Here is a 20,165-nt window from a genome sequence, read left to right on the forward strand (position 1 = left end):
GATTGCTAACAAACACCGGTTTTACACAAGGCTGTTGCATTCACTGCCTTTTTCTGATCCCGTCTTTGCATTCCATGTTCACAGCCATTGAAAGAAAAGGCTGCTGTTAATGTTAGGTCCTCTTACAGAGATCTACACTTCTACAATCTTATCTTTGTTTTGTTTTTTCCAGAGTGACAAATGTAAAGTTTAGACATTGTTTATATGGTATTTTTTAACTACTATCTTATTGACGGAACTGGCTGATTGTAATCCCATTAAGTGCATTAAAGAGTGTAGATATTTACACAAATAAACTTGGAACACTAATGCTGAATTACACGGGAATTTCAATCTTTCAGGGCTCATATGAAGGCAATAAAGTTTGTCCATTTGTGTAGGAATGCCTACAGACGATATGAGAATAATAATGCGTCTATAATTGGTTCATAAATAGAATAAATTGTTAATAGACCACTACCTGAAGCCATTAATTAGATCAGGCTTTGGTAACTCTTATTAATGGCTTTGGCTTGAGGTAACTCATTCTATATACTGTTGGCCATCTGTTTTTAACTATTCATGGGTTTCTCAGTCTCTAATTACCAATTATACCAATAATAGGCAACACACTGAGGTCATGAATGTCTGAGTGCATGTCCTGAAAAGCTTTCCCAGGACGGTGAGTGGTCTGACAGTGACATTAGGCTGCTTTTCCTGAAGCTGAAGTAGGTAGATATTTATTTATCCCCAGGGAAATTCACCTCCAGGGCCCCGCCTGTTAACTCAACGTTACTTTACTCAAGATGATAAGGAATTTAAAGCACGAAGGAACCTGGTTAACAAACACTACTTATTTAGTCATTTATGGCGCAGAAATATCGACTGGACCTGCAGACCAGATGTTTAAACGCACACAGCCTAAACGTTTGTCTCAATCGGAGCTTGTAACTGATTAATAAGCAGCAGTAAATCATTTAGCCACAAACCAAACTAGATTAACCTCAGATATCGCCATTAGTCAAAGCCAGAGCAGACAGCCTTTAAACTCAGCCTGGGATACAGAGTGTCCCGGCCAGACAGGACCCCCCTCCCGACCCCGGTCCCCCCGGTCGTCCCCCGGTCGTCCCCCGGCCGCCGGTCTGCCTGCCGGCCTGCCTGCCTCCTCCGGGCTCCTCCCCCCGGTCCGTGTATCAACTCTGACGGGTCACGTTATCGGAGGAAGGGAAGGAGGAGGAGGAGGTGGAGGGGGGCAGTCGGTGTGAAAGCGCTGAGCTCCCTCCCGACAAGTCACAGTCAGGCTGGCTGCGCCGCTTACGAGCAAATATTAGTCAAAGAGTTGACGGGAAAGCGAAAGCAGCTGACCGGCGGTCCGGGAATCTCCTCCAAGCCCGAAGAGATGAGCTCGGTGCCGGGCACAGCGCTGTGATCAGCTCCGAGGCTTTAAAGGTGCACCGGTGTCCCCCGACGGCATGGACGGAAAATAGTTGGTGAGGCGGATTTTCCTCCGTGAGAATTCATCTGATTTAGCTCGGCAGGTTAATGTCATGTTTTCTGACAAAATGCGCTGCTCTCTTCGGATAAAAAAATAAAATAATAATAATATCACGTCTGATATTTTATCAGTCTGCTTCTCAGGGCGATTTTTGTTTGTTTGTTTGGGTTTTTTTGTTTTTTTTTTTTGGATCAAGTTGTCGCTTTCAGACGCCGCCGGTCGTATCCGCTGATCCAAAAAAAAAAAAAAAAAAAACAACAACAACATCATCAGCTGTTTGTTTATTATGACAATGTGCTGAACAAGTTTGACACTTTTGTTGCCGCTGCTTTGTGTGAGTTCATTTTTGGTGGCCCACATCTCCGTGTACCGTTTTAGACAGGATGTAAAGTAACGACACTTCATGTGTGTGAAAACACAGCTCAGTGCCGAAAGCAGCAGCACACCTTCAGAAAATTAATCCTCAGCTTTGGCTCCTTTCAGTCACACCACCATCAGTTTGGATCCACAGGAAGTCATGGATGCGAGTTGGAAAAACTGCTTGGAGGAGGAACTGCTGTGTCCCATTTGCCTGAATGTGTTCGATGAGCCCATCCAGCTGCCATGCAAGCACAACTTCTGCAAGGGTTGCATCTCAGAGGCGTGGGCCAAAGACAGCGCTGCGGTCCGCTGTCCCGAGTGCAACCACGACTACAGTCAGAAACCCGCACTGGAGAAGAACTTCAAGCTGGCCAACATTGTGAAACGATTCAACGCGCTGAACACCGAGAAAGCCCCCGCCGTGCTCCAGTGTGTCCTCTGCAGACGAGGCCCCCAGCTGCCGGTGAGGAAGGTCTGTCTGCGCTGCAAGGAGCCCTGCTGCCAGACCCACATCCAGACTCACCTGCAGCAGCCCTGTGCCGCCCCCGGACACCTGTTAGTGGACGCCGAGGAGCTGAGCGCCTGGACCTGCCCCAGCCATGAGGAGTACAGGCTGCTGCACTGTGAGGAGGAGCAGGTGGCTCTGTGTCCGTTCTGCTGCATCTCTCATTGCACTAACCAAAGACATACAGTCTGTGATGTGGATACACAACGCATACAAATGCAGGTACACTCTCGCTCTCTCTCTCTCTCTCTCTCCCACTCAGCAATTCACTTTCAGCTGTGAGCTTAAACGCAGGTGACAGTCAAAATGTGATTCACTTTCTTTCATGGGTTTTGCTTTGAATTTGAAGGAAGCAAATTCCCCTCAGTTCACCCTTCTGTCAGGCTTCCTTTCTTCGCCTCTTTGTCTCACCTCATAGCACCCACTTCAGACTGCCACACCTTCACTTTAGCCACTCTGTGCCCCGGGGTAAGTGTTGTGATGCAATCCACATTTACCGGAAATGATAACCCCAATGAGCAGCAGGGGTGGGTCCACGCACTTGGCTGGTAGGTTTGTTATGTCAGGAAATGATCACTGACGAAGCCGATGTATGAAGAGAGAGAGAAACTCAGATTTATAGCATGCCCACAAGACAGGAGGTTTATCACTTTGCATTTCAAACATTCCCACGTGTTGTTGAATGTCATGAAATTTCCAAGGGGAAAGAGGAGCATAGATCCTGTTTGTGTTGACCTCACTCACAAGAGGGGAATAATGATCTGCCGCGGTTGACATCAGGTTGCATGGAGGTTTATATCTCGCTTGTCGTGCATGGCATGGTTGTGTCCACCTCGGTGTTTTCTTTATTTCTATATTTTATTTCATTTCACTCTCTTTTCACAAGTCTAATGCAAGTGCCAAGGTGTGAAAAAACAACCACCCACGCTGCCTTTTATACATTCCTATCTCTGCAGAGGTTATAGTGAGAATCAGGTTACTTTTAGCATCTGTCGTGTTGTGGTCTTGTTGAAACATTTGATGATCACATTATTCCAGTCGGGAAAGTTACAGGCACATTTTTTTTTCCAGTGTGTAGATCACAAAGTTCTAAATTGGTAGATGTCTTTGGTGCAAACTGTTGCTCTGGTTCAGAGCTATTATTGGGACAAAAGATGTCTGTTCAGCCCTTTCCACAGCTGCTCTACACACACACACACACACATGCACATACCCACCCATTTTTTGGTCTTTCACAACTGTATGCTTTCTGTATAAATGGAGTTATCCTGGAGTTCCTGGATCCTCTCAGATGAACACTCTGCATTGGACGTGCCTTTGAACAGAGTGCACTCGAATATTGATACATGTGGCAAGAGCCGAAAAGTTTCACTTCTTTGTGGATGCTGAGTCAATTGTTCAAGCAATTTGAGGCCAGTGTGACTTCTCATCATCTCTTTCTAGAGTTTGTTCTCCTTGACAGAGCTATGGTCTATTTTGGTAAAATTATAAAAAAATTTCCCTGGCAGTACCTCTGTTCCTTTTTTGGATAAACAAGGAGGGAAAACTATTTTATGTTCTATGTTCATGTCTTTGGTTAGTTTGGCTCTCAAAAGAGATTTTACTGTAACCTTTTCCAGGTGTGCTGTTAAATTTGGGATGTGAAAGGAAGAAAACATTATAGTAATGTCATTTGTGGGACAGGCAGAGGTGGAGCACTCCCACACAGCCTCTTCTCAGTTTTCTCAGGCATCTCAGCAAGAAACCATCCCTCATGGAAGCTCTACTGTTTGCACTTTCTTGTATCTGGGCTGGAGTGAGTCAGTTCCCCAGAATGCTGAGGGCAGTCCATTGACATCAGACGTGGGGAATAGTTCTCAGTTGATTGTGAAAGAGGTTCTCTGTTCATTGAGCCTGAGGCTCCTCATTTAAACATGAGCTTCCTGGCAACCCGCGGGTGTCTGGATGCCTAAATAGGACAGTAGGGAAAGTGATCATTGGTGGGTTGAATCTTGATAAAGGTAGGCTTTCACCCCGCTAGAGAGATCTGTAACCAGACAGTTTGCTTCTGCCCCTGTATGCTATTTCAAGCACACAAGAAGAAAAGGGAATTGGAGGAAACATGGCAAAATGAGGAAGACGTGGTTGTTGAGCAGAAGCATCTAGGCAGAGAAAAGCTGCTGCCATTATGTGAAGCCAACTCCCACAAGGCAGCCGCGCAATGTTTATAATAGCAATAACCCACAAAGTGTTCTCCCCTTGTTGTACAACAGTCATGCAAAAGGTACAGGTGCTACTGAGATTTTATTCTCTGTTAAAACAGTGATTGTTAATGCAAGTGAACCACCTTAAAAGGTTTCAAAGCATTGCACACACCGTTCTGGATGAAACACGACCCACAGCCAACCAACGAGGTACCATGTGAGCTTGCTGTGGGTATTATCAGACTGTTTGAAGAGGATTGTTTAGCTGAAAGTGCCTCTTCCATAAGCAGTGTGTGGTGTGTTGATGGAGTACAGGTGTGGGATGTGTCACAAGATTAAGGGCCACTGCCGATTTTCAATGAGATCGCTGCTGGTGAGAAGATGGGAAAATGTGACAGATTCCTTTCATGTACTGCCTCCAGAATGCCTCCCCACCTCTGCTCAGAAGTACATACATATAATGTTACTTACTGCCAATATCTACTTAACAAAACAAAACCACAATCAGAATCAGACGTGCCTTATTAGTCCCTGGAGGGAAATTCTGCTGTTTGGTATCTCATCTTCTAATAGGAGTTGGAACGTCTGATGTCAGTGGGAATTAATGATTTTCTATATCTTTCCATCCTGCATTGTAGATGGATTAACCGCCCACTGCTGTGGTTTCTCTGATCCACTAGGATGTTGTGAAGTGGATGGTCCAAGTATTTTAAGACAGTTTCTGCCTTCCTCTGTGTGCATCACTCCACCAGAGCCCCCAGCGCGTCTAATCTGGTTCCAGTCACAGAGCCAGCTCTTTCCACCAGTTTGACCAGCTGCCTTGCATCCTTTTGTTTTCTGCTGCCTCCCCAGCAGACTGCAGCATAGAACATTATACTTACCACCGCAGACTGCTAAAACATCTGCAGCGTCTTTCAGCAGATGTCTAAGGATCTGTGGCAGCTCTGCCCTTTTCTGTCGAGTGAATCTGCGTTAGGGGACCAGTCCAACCTGTTGTCCAGGTGAACTCCCAGGTATTTGTAGTCCGGCACCACTTTGATGTCCCCTCCACTAACGTTCACTGGCTGAAGAGGTGCTAGGAGGCAGTTTTTGGGACTCCAGATCCTGAGAGCTTTTATCAGATCCCTGCTTTCAGGTTCTTGTCCATCCCCAGGATCATCTTGTATAAATAGCCTGTGTTTGTTTGCATGTTTAAAACCTGCCAAACATAATGAATACATGCAGGCTATATGAACGCATCCGGCCTCCAATGATCCAGTGATACAGATGCAATAAAAACAACTGTGCACCACTGTAATTAAAACATCAACATGTTTTAATCTGGTGCAGCTCATGCGGAAACCACACTGTTTACTCAACAAACGAAAACATGCTACGGAGGGATTTTCATATGAATTTCAGTAGTTTATGTTGCTGTCAGTTAAATTCCTCCAAAATAAAAAATTACCGCACCTTACTGATTTTGCCCAAGAACCATTTTATGACATTTCACCTCCTTCTAGGCCCTGCCATATGCTCACATAGTACAGGCTTCAGTTAAAAAACAATAAAATGCACTCCTGATGGGATTGCCTTTAACACTCAAAGTCAACACGGCAATGCCGCTGGAGAACAATTAAGGCATGTAATCAAATTAATGGAAATGTTAGATTTTCCTCTGAGCACTTAAGCTGCACTGATCAATATTTTTATATTAACAATGGATCATTTCATTATGCTTAATGTGAGGGACTTGTGAGGAGATGATCACATAGAGGATTTTCAGCTGACTCTGCAGTTTCCCTCAGCTCTATGGAGCTTTTTAGCATCCTTCATTTAGGCTAATTGTTTAAACTTAATGACATCAAGGTAACTTAACTGACTTGGTCCACCATCGTCAAATGCGACAGCTGCTTGGTGTCAGATAAAAAACTTTAAAGATATCTGCGCATCATCAAATAACACTCTGTCACCGTATAGGGACAGGCTAACATTGAAATGAGCAAATGGCTTTAAAACACAAATTATCACGCTTTAACAAACACATTTTCTTTGTGATGTGCTCTTTTCCTTGTTGGTGCGTCTATTGTCAGTAGTCTGAAGTCCGTGTCACAATCCAAGTCATCTTATATTGTGAAACTGTGCAGACAGAAATAGTTCTGCTGTTCCCCAAGTGACAAAACGATGAGCCATCTTCCTCTCTAAAAAGGACAGTTTTAAAGAACATGCAAGCAAACAAAAAAGGGTTATGGATTGGCTAGTATTTAATATGGGTCATAGTATCCCTTGGTTTTTTATGTTAGAAACTCGATGGACTACTGCAAATGTTGGCTGGCATAGTGTTGAGACCAGCCAGTTGTTCTACATAAGACTCCATGAGTGCTGTAAGCAGCTGAAGAGGCCTGTTGCTGCGATACCACAATGTAGATACCCTGAAACTCAGTCACTAGAGACTGCAGGAATGTCCTCATTCTCTCTATCTCTGTGCTGCGCTTTAAACTTTCTCTCTGTTGCTTTCACTGGCTTTTTGTGTGTCTTTCTCACTTTCTCTATCTGTGAGCTGCACGGCACTTTGCCTTGCCTCTCCTCCCTGCTCCCTTTATCCCATGCACACTCATGCGGAGGGAGAGAGCAGGCCCCAGCGTTGTACACACAGACATGACAATCTGTCACTGACACGGAGGGCAACGCAAACAATGAGAGCAATGCATGTGGCAAGAAGAGAGCGAAGAGAGGGGTGGTGTGACAGCCCCGCTTCTTGCGCCCTCCTTTTCCATCATGCACATTAGCTTTCACATATAAATACATACACACAGCTTTGTTTCCATGACAGCAGGCTTTCTCTTACTTGTGCAGGGGGCCTTTCCCATTCAGAAATAGTTCATTATAAAATGTACCTGCCCTCCCCCGTTCTTAGTTTGCTGTCAGCCTGTGTCTGTAGATTGATTTGCATTTCCTGCTGTAAATGGAGAAGGATTATGTTTACCAGTTCTTTTACTGCCCCTTGGCTCCTTTTGCACTCTGACTCAGCCCACAGAGGAAGCAGCCTGCTCCCAACAATGCACTTCATTTGGTGTAGAAGGTCCCTGATAAACCTACAAGCAATCGGAGATGGATTTATGCAATTGTGTTTGACTTTGCTGGTGCTTTCCTAATGGATAAATACATGTGGTTGTCGCTGGCAGCTGTCGTTTCCTCCATCTCCGTCTAATCAGGATTGTGGAGGAGGTTGTCCTAGCGACTCATGAACAGCGGCCAGGTTTCCTGAGGTCCCAGCAGAGTTGTAGTTTTTAAGAAACTTTCATTGTGTGTGTGCGTGTGTGTATTTCTTTCTTTTTCCAGTGTATCCTGCTCATCTGTCTCATCAATCTCTTGTATGTCATCTCCCCACAGGCCATGCTAATGAGGCAGCAAGACAGACTGGAGGGTCGTGTTCAGAACATCGATGAGCAGCTCACCAAGCTGGAGTCAGACAAGACACTGATGAAGGTCCAGTACAACGTACACATTGTTTAGACATTGTGTGAGAAAATGTCAGAAAGAAAGAAAAAAAGAATAACGTATATATATATATATGTATATGTATATATTTTAATTGAACATGCCAAACCATTGCTCTTGATTGAAATATTCAGTCGTTTTAAAAAGACATTTTCATGTAATTTCCTGTTCAATGATGTTTTCCTTTATACGCAGCTTTGATGCTTATGAAAGGAAATTGCAGAAACAACTGGTTAAAGATGGAAAATAGTTAAATTATCATTCCTGAGGGACTCACAAACGACAGATTAAGGAAAGTTTGGTCAGGAAAGGGATGAGCCTTGAGTCATAGTTTACATTACACAACTACTTTTGAAGGTTGAACAGTATAATTTGCACGGTTCGTCTGAATGCATTTACGAATGTGTTTTCCACTTGACTCCGGCCTGTCCGCACTCTACAGGATGCAGTGTCTGAACTGAAGGAGCATGTGAGGGCCCAGTACCAGAGGATGCACACGCTACTAGAAGCAAACCAAGCAGAAACGTTGCAGATGCTGGAGAACACTTGCACCATGTACGTGAGGAAAAACTCCCAGCAGGTTCTGCAGCTCAATGAGAAGCGACAGGAAGCGGAAAAACTCATGAGCTCAGTACAAACGTTCTTCCAGAGAGCGGAGAGCATTAACTTCGTTAAGGTACTGGCATCCACCAAATTAAATATTGGGCTTCAAAGGATTTGCCACACACATCCCATGTGTAACAAACAATGTTGCGTGTATATAATCTGCACAGACAGACAACACCAAACCCATCTGTTCTTTTCTAATCATTGTAGCTCTTCAATTTGGCAGATGGTGAGTCTGAATGATTGTTGTGTCTTATTTTATCCTGTCTTTTTTCAGAATACAAAACCATACCAGCTGCTAATAGACAGGTAAACACTGTTATCTCTATTCTATTTCACTTTCACTTGTATTTGTCAGATGTTGTACCGTTCAGCATTTTATCAAATATATTTTAAAAAGCCGAAAAACAGCCGTGAGTGTTGCTCTTTGTCTGGAGCAAGTGTGCAAATTTCTTACTGAGTCTGTTCTGCATGCTTGTTTGTTTGTTTGTTTTCTTTTATAGATCTAACTCACACCTGAGTAGTAGCATACCTCCACTCCGAGTGGGCCAGCTCAACTCTCATCATTTACTATCTGAACTCACTACGAGAGAGAAGAACCTGCGAAAAATGCTGGAAGGTGAGACAGAAATCCAATGAGATATAACACGTTCAAAAGGAGGGCTGCACAATTAAGTTCTATGTGCATATTGCTGGAGCAGCAGTTGCTTTGTTCTGGTATGAAGCATGTGGTTTAACAGAGGTGCCCCTGCCTATTAATCACATTCTCCAGATACTGGTGGAGATGGCTTTTCGGTACCAGGTTCTAAATAAAAATGGGCCATTTCAATGAGATTGAACGTTGTATTTTAATATCTGCCAAAAGAGTTGTTGTATGACATCAGTGAGATTTATTCAGGATTAATCAGCATCTGTTTCTGTCCCACATTTACTTTGCTGTCTCAGAACCGTTCAACGAGGCACCTGTTCTTGAGCTTGTCCAGGCTCACGTGAGCTCTACTGGCTCCCAAATGGGGACAAGTTCAGGAATGCAGAAGAGGAAGTACAACATGGCCTTCCTGGGGAGTAGCACAGAAAACTCCACCTCCCAGGATCCACCACCGTTGCTCTACAGCAGCAAAAAACCCTTCCTGCCAGAGCAGAATCATTGTGCTTCGTCCATGTTCTCCTCCGAAGGCCTCTCCCAGAACCTTCACCCAGGCCCCGGCCACAGTCGCTTTCTCGACGCTTCGGCCCATCACATGGTGGGTCTGGCGCCCAGCTCTAGTCACCACTCAGGGACCTTATTCCCCTCCTCCCACTTCCCCAATGGAGGTGCCTCACAACAAGCCATGTACGAAGGGAGGAAAGTGCTGATGTGTACTCTGAATAACTGCTGCTGCTCCAGGAGCCCCACTGCCCGTGCCCGGCCTCCATACCCAGCGCCGGACTCCTTCCCCTCGGTGACCTCTCAGGAGTTTCCCCAACATGCGCCGCTCTCTGCGAGCCAGCCGCTACAGCATTTTCCCATCAGGGGACTGATGGAGGCCTCACAGACAGGCAGGCACCCCAACTTCTACGGGCTGTATGGTCAGTCTTCAACCAAGCATTATGGGACCAAGTAATAAACACAAATAGGTTTGTTCCTTTTTTTCAGAATTTCCATGTTTGCTTTTTCTTACTTCCCGTTTTGGTTCAGAGATAACTGTGTGTCTCCAACACCCCTTCATGGTAATTATACTTTTCCTTTTACTTTACCCTATTTTGGTAAATCTTGCTGTTTTAACTCTGGTAGCTCTGTTTACTCCGTTTACCTGAAATACAATAACGGCTGCAATGTTGTAATTCTAATACCATTTTTTTTTTTGTTTTATTTTATTTATTTTCTGTTTCAGTTCAACTGGAAGTGCTAATGTGAATGATGTAGTCTTAAATCCATTCAAGCAGTGAACTAAGAAACAACATATCTTTCACCGCAGGTCCTGACACAGGACTCCAGAGACTTCAGTGCCTAAAAAGACTGTTAACGCGCTCTTAATGTACGTGCAAGTTCCTAGCTCTCGATTATTTCCTGTTTGCAGCTTAAAGCATGCAGGGAGCCTCTCCATGCACTCCAAAGTCCATGTGGCTTTCCAAACACACTGGACTACAACTGCTTGTCAGGTTTTTCATGAATTTTTATATAGGATTATGAATAAACCAAAACCAGTGGAAAAATATTGAATAAACATGCATATTAAATTACATGTTTGTGTACTTTAAGCATTTATTTGCAGATCCTAATGTAAACTTGTTGGCTTTTAATTGCTTAATATTTATTATTTTGGACATTGTGAGTTATTATTGTGTGTGGTACATTTGTATGGAGAAGCACTTTGTGGGATTTTGTTTAGTTTAAGGGGTTTTGCAGTCTGAATCTGTGGGTTACAGTTGAAATGTCAAGAGTTTCCTGTTAAGAAAAAAAAAAGAAAAGCCATTATTACAGTGCCTCACACTCTGTAACTCACCCACGGTCTATTCAGAGGTTAAGGTTAGTAGATGGAAAAAAAAGACACGGGGTGACAACATGTGTGTGATCTGCTGTATTCGGAGGAATCTCAGAACATGGTGGAGGAGGTTTGGACAATGATTTGTTAGACTGTGCAACAGCAGGCCCATTATCTGCCAATTTAGGACAGTTCACTTCCTTGTCAACATCCTGGTCTCTGGCAAAGTCTCTGTCTCATCCCTCTTTGTCTCATTATTGGAGCTGGTTGTCAAGTTAGGTCACAGAACAGGAATAACTGATGAGCAGCACCTCCCTCCCTTGTCTCCCCCTCACCCTCTCTCTCTCTCGCCCCCTCTCCCGGGGTATCATTTACTAGGACTTGATGCGGAGGAGGAGGAGGAGGGTCAGAGTGGCGGATGATATAAGCGCAGAGTTTTAATGAGGGCTGGGACAGTATAGTCATCTACTTCTGTCACTCATATGCCTTTCATCACTCCCCTCCCCCTTAGTAAGATGGTGAGAGGGAGCGAGCTGAGGGGCGGCGTGGAGCGGAGGAAGAATGGTTAGAGGGTTTTGGGAAGGGGGGCAGAGCAAGTCAGGCGCATTGCTTATTTATTGGTTATAAAATGTTCTGCCCTGCTGTTTCATTCTTTGTTTTCTCTAGTCCGGTTTTTATTTTTTAAATGTGAATTAATAACATTTTTGATATTTCCAACAAAGCCGGAACACTTGGATAGCAAACAGATGAGGCAGAGGAGAAGGAGGAGCCGAGCTTTAGTTACAGTGTGGCATCAATTTGACATTTATTTTGTGTGTGTGTGTGTGTGTGTGTGTGTGTGTGTGTGTGTAAGCCTATTAGCATTCCCCTTGTGTAGTGTTCCTTCTCTGTGTGTGTTATTAATAAAACATACAGTAGATATTTTGAGGGAGGCCATGCTATTAATTGAATCCATATAAATAATTTCATTTATAGTTGCACATTTATCAGCCACACCATTTTAACCAGTAAAAAGGTCCAATTTAGAGTTTAAAATATTCAAGAAAACTGACTTTTCCTTTTCTTTGAAAATAGTTCAAATATTTGAAATCATTATTTTCTGTTAGATGTCTCAAGTAATATTTTGAATTACTCCGACAGATCACACGGCCTAATTTTATTTCGCTAACATTATTTTCCAATCCTTGGATTAGCACAGACATTAGGCTTGATTCGAGGTGTATAGCGGGTGCAGTTTGTTTTTGGTTTGTACCGCCTCATGTACAGACTTACAGGTCGAGTCCTGTTGTGCAAGTGAATGTATGCTCAGGTGTCAACACACAATCAGCCAGTTAGTGTATGCTTCCTCATATATGTGCAGAGGTAAGCTCATTCTGTGTGTGTGTGTGTGTGTGTGTGTGTGTGTGTGTTCTCATTGAGGTTGTGTATAGGGTGAAGGGTGATGCACTTGACAGCTGTGCTCTGTTGTGGCAGGTGTGCTGGAGCTGTGTATGTATGATACAACACGCCCCTGCCTGCAGCAGAACGTGAGCCTGTTGTGTGTGTGTGTGTGTGTGTGTGTGTTAAATGCATGGGGAACTGTCAGCTTTTGTGCAGCTGTTCTTTGTGTGCTTTAGCCAGTGGCTAGAGGTACTATTGGAGTTACAGTGGGCACAATTCCCCTCCCTGTTTCTTTCACACACACACTTTCTTGCCCAGCATTTATTCAGATTCCTCAGAGCGTATTTACATTTGATAACATGTTGGTAATGTAACAGATGTTTGCTTGCTGAGATGTCACTAATAGCTCTGTAACATTTACATCACAGCCACAGATCCACTGCTGCACAAACTAAAAGACACTGTTTAATCCAAAAGACTCGGCGTTTAGAGTTAATACATACCACAACAAGATGAAATAAACAAATAGTCAACAGCAGGATTATGTAAAAAAAAAACAAAACAACTCACACTGTATATAATCTACCGCTGAAGAGTATTGGAGGGGAGAGTTTTCCTCTATAACTTTCATGGTTATTACTGATGTGGTCCCAGTAGCCTACTTTCACACAGCTTGTATAACTGTCCCATCAGTTCAGTGAGAGGTTGCTGACATGGCGGCGCTGAAGTATTATAATGTAATAAATGAGTGAATATCAGTGTTATCAGTCTGGGCACACACACTGTGTTAGTAGTCCTCCTCCCGGTGACACCGACAGGAGTGTGGACGTATACAGCATAATGCATACAGAGCAGCTATTCATCAAGCATACAGAGTCCTAACCTTCATCTGATAAGGCCTTTGAAATCTGTGCCAAAACTACAATCCCGGATAACAGCGTTCACACGCAGGCGCACACATATGCACCGACATCAAAGACAAAGATCCATGGCCAATGTTTATTGATCTCCAGGTCTATTTTTGCTCGTGTAAATCATTGTAACACACACCAGTCCTCTGTCGTCTTTGAGCTGAAGGGAAACTGGCAACATGAACACGCTGTATGCGAGTGAATGAGGCGAAGACACGAAGGTCGTGTGCAGGTTGGCTGTGTGTGTATGTGAACACGCCAGATGAGAATTAAAGGGCATTTCAGAGTCTCTCTGTGGAGGACAGCTGCATCAGTTTTGGAGAGAGAGTGCAAAGTGGCGTGCTTCAGCTGTTGCTATAGCAACTTTTGGCGACACTATAGTGACACAGGCAGGAGAGAAATTCATTAAGTACGTACTCACGATTTTTTAAATAACTATAATTAATTTATCTTATCTTTTAGTATTTTATTTTTCTTGTATACCGCTTTAGACATTTCTTCCTTAACATTCTAGAGGAAAATATTTACTGTTTACGCCGCTGATTTTCTCTAAAGGGTGCCGTAGAAACTACTAGAACAGAGGCAATTAGCTCTTCTACTTTTGAGTCTGTCGTTTGCCTCATCGACCAGCTTTTGCATCGCTTTGGGCCAGATAAAACTGACAGCACAAGAGCCGCATGTGCACAGAGGGAACATGTTGCAGCATTAGACAGACACAGTGAAGAGCTTCAGTCAACTGTCTCTGGAGTTATTGCACAGGCACCAGAAAATCCCCAGCTTTTCCGCTTCGAACTTTAATATAGTGACACAATGTTTCTCTCTCTGTTCCAACACATAATCATCCCTACTGGATCACTAATGCCGACTGGATGCAATACTTAAAGTTTCCATTAACCGGATGTATGAACAACATGGACACGTTCAAAATGCTGGATGCTGAAGGTCTGATGCAAAAGTGCTGCAATGTCCTATAGATATGATGGAGAGGCAGAACTGAGAGTGTTGACGGTAACAATAAGCCACGTTAGAGACGGGCAATAAAGAAATCTGCCCGTTTTTATGCCTGATTCTCTGCACTTCCATGACTTTCATGGACGTAACACATTTACAGAAATTCTTCCACTTTGGCACAAACATTCACAAGGAGAGTTAAACTGATTTTGTACAGCATTTGTACGGTCAAAGATGAAGGTTGCAGTGTCTCACTAAGTCCTTGATGTAATGTCTTGAAATTTGGCACACATTTGGGCTAAAGGTTGAACTGAAGAAAGGTCAAGGTCTGGATGACCTTAGAAAGCACAGATTTGCCCTTTTGAATGAAATATCTCAGCAATGCGCTGAAGGAACTTTTTGAAATTACGTGCAAATGTCCACTTGGACTCAAGGTTGAATTGAATGGATGATTTCACACAAATTATTTGGATTTGGATTTATTTACATGATCTGAAACTAGTCTGAGCGGGGCTGCCAACGCGGCATCAGTCCCAGTTCTCCTAAATAATCAAACCGAAGGTGCTTTGACCCTGACATTTATTACATTTGTGAGCTGTGTGTCACATTTATGTTACACACACATCCATATTTATAAAGAAGATCCAACAACTGGCAAAGATGAAGTTGGATTCCATTGAAGTTACCTGATTACACTCCAATTGCTACATGGTGCGTTCCAACCATCAGTCAATCAGATGAAAGTCCCACCAAAACTGAAAAATCAGTCATCCGTGGAGTGTGTTCTCATCTCAAATACTCCCACAGATCTCCCACAGTCTCATAATGGGTTGAAATTAATGACACCGCCCTTTTTTTTCAGTAAAGAAAAGACACAATTAATTAGAAAAAAATTGGTAAATCAATTGTTTGTATGATTTTATGCTTTTAGAAGTGTAGAAAGCATAAGAAGAAAAAAACTGCAGGGTGAAATTTATGAGCACTTTTAATAAAAAAAACAAACAATCAACAAAAACACATTTGTCAAAATGACAAAAAGATAGGCGTAACAGGAAAGTCCGTATAAATCTTTGCATTTTGAAATCTGCCTATGAGATATTCAATGAGATTAAAGCCTCATTTTCAATAACATTTCTGTTAAAAAGCTCCTCGGCTGCTGATCATGCTACAAACTGAGCGTTACTCACAGCTGTAACCTCTACACGAAGGTGAAGGTGGTGCACAGAAGCTGTACAATAAAACCCTTATACCCAATAAAAGTGGTGTAAAGGTTCACAAATTCCCACTCAAGCACACACAAGATGGATGTGTTTTATGAGTCAGAAAATAAGAAGCAGCAGCACCTGCTCCCACTGATATTAACAAGTTGTAAGTTTGTTACACAGTGTTGGTTTGCTCTCCGTCATGTGATGCTCTCAGAGCTTTCTCTCTGAATGTGTATAATTTAATTAATCTTTCACCCGCTCCCCCAAAAGAGCTTGGGTACTCAATGAAAGCACCGTCAAAATATGGAGCAGGAAATAACAGGCTGGTGCTGCTGTTATTTCATCCATCCTCTCTCACAGAGGGAGGGATGAGTCACTACCACGGCAACCAACTGGGACACCTTTGGGTAAGACATAAGAATAATTCAAAATTATCTATTAAAGCTTCCTCTGATGAAAACATGGTATCTTTGCTCCTCCCTGCTCATTCCTGCCTCCTGAACAGAATGCTGCCACCAAGGCCGTCACTCAGGTGGTCATTGCTCATGTTACCATGGCAGCATCTGGCATGACTAAGTTGTCAGAACAAGAGTAGTGTTTGAGTTGCGCCATTGTGGATGTGTGATGCTCAGAAATGTGGCTTCTTTAGCATTCTCACCGTCAAACCCTTCCCGACTCTGTGCTTCTGAGTCACAGTCATGCAGCCATATCTGTCAGCAGATTATTTCTTTCCACATTTTCTTTTTCAGAGTGTCACATCCCTCCATGCACCTCTGCAAACGAGCATAGTGGGAGTTCATAAGTGGGCAGGGCCTGTCTGGTTAAGCAGAGCGCTGTGTACTTTACAAATCGTCGGCTGGGAATGCTGGGAAAAGACTTTATTGCGTTTCCTTTTTTCTCCTGATTCTTAATGCTTCTCTTTATCTGCTCCAGTTTGATCTCCGGGACGCTTGCTTTTACTAGAGAATGCCACATTGGCTGAGAGATTGATGAAATGTTTGTCATTATTTGCAGATGACGGTTATCCTCCTGATAAATCCGTCATTGTGGGCTGAAACACCTTCAAATGTGGAATCAATGTAATGAGGAAGATCTTGACTGAAACTTTCAAGCTTCGCAGCAGTATCACTTACTGTTTGTACAGGGCAGATGGGATTGAAGCTTGTATGTAGATGACGTGGATGGTAACATGATACGACCACATCTGCCTTTATGAGGCTTTAACTTGGATGACACCATTTACTGGCACCCCGAGTTATCCATTGTTGGTGGTTTACAATTTCAATCAATGCAAATTTTGCCAGTAACTTCATGCAGCATTGCAGAGCAGCAGTTAGGATCAGGCAAAATTAAAAAAAAAAAAAAGTAAAGATGTTAATTTGCCTAACTGTACATTTCGTATTAGATATTATTCCTGATTCACTTTTTTCCAGCGGTCATGACTCATTCTACTGAATTTAACTTCACAACCTTTGAGGCCGTGAAAAACCCACATCATCACATCACTTCCTGCAAACTGAATCAGTTTCCATTATTTCATGTTTTGGAGTTTTGAAAGAGAAATAGTTTTCTCTTAAAACCTCCCTACGTTTTTCTACTGCTGTACAACCAGAACAACTGTTCATTCACTGTTGGCTCCGTCCATTTACTAGATGCCAGGTTCCGATATGTAATCTTCCTTCAAGATGCATTTTTTTCATTCGTATTTAGTAAAAGTGAAATATTTTAACAAAAAACTGAATCTGAAGCTTCAGAGGCTTTAAGTGCTGCAGTCATAGAAATATTTTCAATGGTTACATGTTGACAGTTCACTTCTGCATTTCAAATTATTAAATAGATTTAGTACCAAAGTCTCCTACTGCACTAATTCTCTAGTGCTGTTACTTGCTTCTAAGTGACATTAGATTAAAAAAAAAAAAAAAAAAGTTAGAGTAAATAACGTACAAATGAAAAGCTACTAGGATGTGAAGAAACTATTCTTAACTGACCATGCTGATGTAAAAACTATATGTTTTAATATAATAGGCTAAGAATGACCATTTTATTTATATTAGTTCAAAAAAGAAGATGAAATGAAAACAAACTGATGCATTCACAATGAGTAAAAAATCTTCACATTTATGATTGACATCTTACGTAGAAAAACTGTATCTTGGCACTAGAAACAACTGCAAATGGAGATACTCTTGTGAAACATTTAATAATCTAGATGCACGTAAATGCACCATTCATCTGGAGACTCATTACCTGTCTGACATGTACACTCACTCACTCACACACCCGTTTTTACTTTTAAAAGAACAGCCTCTTCAAACAACACCAGAATCCACTGGTGGTAAAAGACACGTTTTCCACCACATCAGCAGTGGTGACTGCATCATTGACACTATAAAACACTGGATAGTATTTAATAGCAAAAACAGTTCTTCTGTAAGTGAATGTCTAAAGCGCAGTTAGTTAGTAAATACACTGCTCGGTCTGAGAGGAGAGGCGAGAACATCAGAGCCCCATTGTGATGTTTCCTCTCACAGCATGTTTAGCTGCCACCACACCAGGCATTCACATGGCTGTGTGGAAGAAGTAGTATCTCTGTAAAATGTGTCCGTCTGGTACAAAAATCTGTGGTATTTCTTACAACGCATCATGGAGTGGGTGAGGCCACTCCAATAACCCATCAGCGACCTCTCCGCCTAATGCTTCTGCTTTTTCTTTGCTGGCTTAATGGGGGCGATCTCTTCCTCCTCCTCCTCGTCGTCCTCGTCATCCTCCTCATCATCATCTTCATCGGACAAATCTGAATCTTCAACCTCTGAGGCTGCAAAAGAACAGAAGGCCATTTTGAATCATTGTCTTTATTTGAATCCTACCATTATTTAATGATGAGGTCAGAAAGGTTGTTTCATTTAATCTGCCCAGCCTCATGCACAGTTGATAGCATGAAGCTGTAAAAATGAAAAGAACAAGGTCCAAACAGCGCTTTTCCAGCCGGATTGATATATATATATATATATATATATATATATATATATATATATATTCCGTCACAGCCTACTTATAAAAGTATACTTACTATGGCAAAGGTCTTAGATCTCATTTTGGAAAAAAAAAGAAAAAAAAAGGAAGAAAGTTGAAGGACAATTTACTGCTCCAGATACTTTTTCTTGCCATTGGATCAATTTCAAGGAAACTGTATAAAAGGAACGCCAGAAACACGTCATAACAATTGCTTATTTATTGCCTTAATTGGCAATGTGTGCTAAACACTGATCAAAACTGTTATTCTCGTTATATTGATTGAAATAGGGAATTCAGTTAAAAATACTAATAATAAATCAGTAAATATTCACATTCTGGGCACTGCCACTTTGCTGCGATTTGACTGTAAAGGTTTATTATGAAAACTGCTTTTGATTCATTTTTTTGTTGATTTTTGTCTTCTCAGCTTAAACATGAGCTTTTTTTTTTTTAATAGAATTTATAGTTACTCCATTATCATTGTAAAGAATTTATTATCTGACATGCTCATTAATTTATTTTGATGTGAATGACATTTTATTATTAAACAGAATACTGAGAAGGTTAAAAAGGTTTTGTTACCAATGAGGTGCAGCCCGCTGACAGTCACTGGCCCTGAACCAGCCTTGAGCCGCATGGTCACCGGGGCTTTCAGCTCGAACTCTCCCAGACTCACCTAAGGAGAGAACAGCACACGTTCAAAGCTGCTGCACTTCAGCCTCTGTCGTGTGGTCGGGTTTGTACACAACAACACTGTACCATGGGCAGGCAGCTGACGTGAAGGTTAGCGATGGGCACAGAAATGGTCTTTCCTTGGTGGTTCATGGCTGTTACCTCCACCACGTTGCTCTCCTCCTTGGCACCTTCCCCGAGACAAATCTGCAAGAATGGGGGGGTTACATTTAGATGAGCTTTATTCACATTGTCGCTCAGTCCTCAGTGAGCTGGTAATGTGATCACACTGTGTCCATCCCTCCAATAGTACATACTGTTCTGAGTTCAAGGAAGTGCTCCAGGTCCTCCTCTTCATCTCCCTGGAAAGTGTAGAAAGGGACTTTGGAGGACAGTTCGCAGCCTGGAGGAAACAGCACGACCAGGATTAAATAACTCACCGTTTCTTTTCATTCATGTGAACTCAGCTCTCTGTCTAATGGCGGAGGAAATGCCTGGTGATTTGTTTTTGCAGGACTCGGGGCAGATTCACAGAAGTAACCCACGTGTGTGGCCGCAGAGAGAAACTGGATTTAAATTGTTCTTACTGAACAGGAAGCTCTCCAACTTTGATTGTCCAGCGAGTCCGACATCCGCCGATTCATCTTCATGGAAAGACATGTTGTCCGAGCACCAAATAGTTTTTTCCCGGTTTTGCTGTTGACACGTTACAGCTAAATGTGGCTGTCACGTAAAATAACAAGCGCGTCGCAGATTATGAACACGCTGGACTCGTCATCACTGTGCGCCGGCGGCTCATGGTGCCTCCCCCTCCTCCTCCACAAGACATGAACCGACACATCAAAAAGGATTTTAAAAAAATGACAAAATGACAACAAAAAATTTATATTCTTCTCAATTTGTTTTTAATGAATGGGATATTATGATTATTATTGTTATTATTATTATTATACACTTG

The 20,165-nt window shown here is 42.6% G+C and overlaps 2 protein-coding genes across 3 annotated transcripts; one reads left to right on the plus strand and one right to left on the minus strand.

The window, feature by feature from the left end:
• Positions 1–1,235: 1,235 nt before the first annotated feature.
• trim8a (tripartite motif containing 8a) lies at positions 1,236–10,821 on the plus strand. 2 transcript variants are annotated; one of them, XM_029521189.1, is made up of 8 exons: positions 1,236–1,469; positions 1,958–2,561; positions 7,895–7,990; positions 8,445–8,678; positions 8,886–8,917; positions 9,112–9,227; positions 9,554–10,225; positions 10,567–10,821. In XM_029521189.1, exons 2-7 carry the CDS (start codon positions 1,992–1,994, stop codon positions 10,210–10,212), a joined length of 1,707 nt encoding a protein of 568 aa, XP_029377049.1. In that variant the 5' UTR covers positions 1,236–1,469; positions 1,958–1,991; the 3' UTR covers positions 10,213–10,225; positions 10,567–10,821. The 2 variants fall into 2 exon arrangements, with proteins under 2 accessions (XP_029377049.1, XP_029377048.1); XM_029521188.1 differs by having other exon boundaries at positions 9,554–10,821.
• Positions 10,822–17,547: 6,726 nt separating this feature from the next.
• On the minus strand, positions 17,548–19,948 carry npm3 (nucleophosmin/nucleoplasmin, 3). The gene is made up of 5 exons (XM_029521509.1): positions 19,795–19,948; positions 19,525–19,610; positions 19,295–19,414; positions 19,118–19,211; positions 17,548–18,335 (listed from the first exon to the last, which is right to left on the minus strand). The coding sequence occupies exons 1-5, from the start codon at positions 19,865–19,867 to the stop codon at positions 18,211–18,213; spliced, it is 498 nt and encodes a 165-aa protein (XP_029377369.1). The 5' UTR covers positions 19,868–19,948; the 3' UTR covers positions 17,548–18,210.
• Positions 19,949–20,165: the final 217 nt, after the last annotated feature.

The sequence above is a fragment of the Echeneis naucrates genome, chromosome 15 (genome assembly GCF_900963305.1).
Source record: "Echeneis naucrates chromosome 15, fEcheNa1.1, whole genome shotgun sequence".
Lineage (NCBI taxonomy): Eukaryota > Metazoa > Chordata > Actinopteri > Carangiformes > Echeneidae > Echeneis > Echeneis naucrates.

Bases quoted from the DNA above. Each gene is read 5' to 3' on its own strand.
- npm3 (XM_029521509.1), bottom strand. From the start codon at position 19,867: ATGTCTTTCCATGAAGATGAATCGGCGGATGTCGGACTCGCTGGACAA. The intron at 19,415-19,524 runs GTATGTACTATT...CCATTCTTGCAG, and splicing joins ACTTCCTTGAACTCAGAACA to ATTTGTCTCGGGGAAGGTGC. The intron at 18,336-19,117 runs GTAACAAAACCT...GTTCTTTTGCAG, and splicing joins CAGCGGGCTGCACCTCATTG to CCTCAGAGGTTGAAGATTCA.
- trim8a (XM_029521188.1), top strand. From the start codon at position 1,992: ATGGATGCGAGTTGGAAAAACTGCTTGGAGGAGGAACTGCTGTGTCCC. The intron at 8,918-9,111 runs GTAAACACTGTT...TTTCTTTTATAG, and splicing joins TACCAGCTGCTAATAGACAG to ATCTAACTCACACCTGAGTA. The intron at 9,228-9,553 runs GTGAGACAGAAA...TTGCTGTCTCAG, and splicing joins CCTGCGAAAAATGCTGGAAG to AACCGTTCAACGAGGCACCT.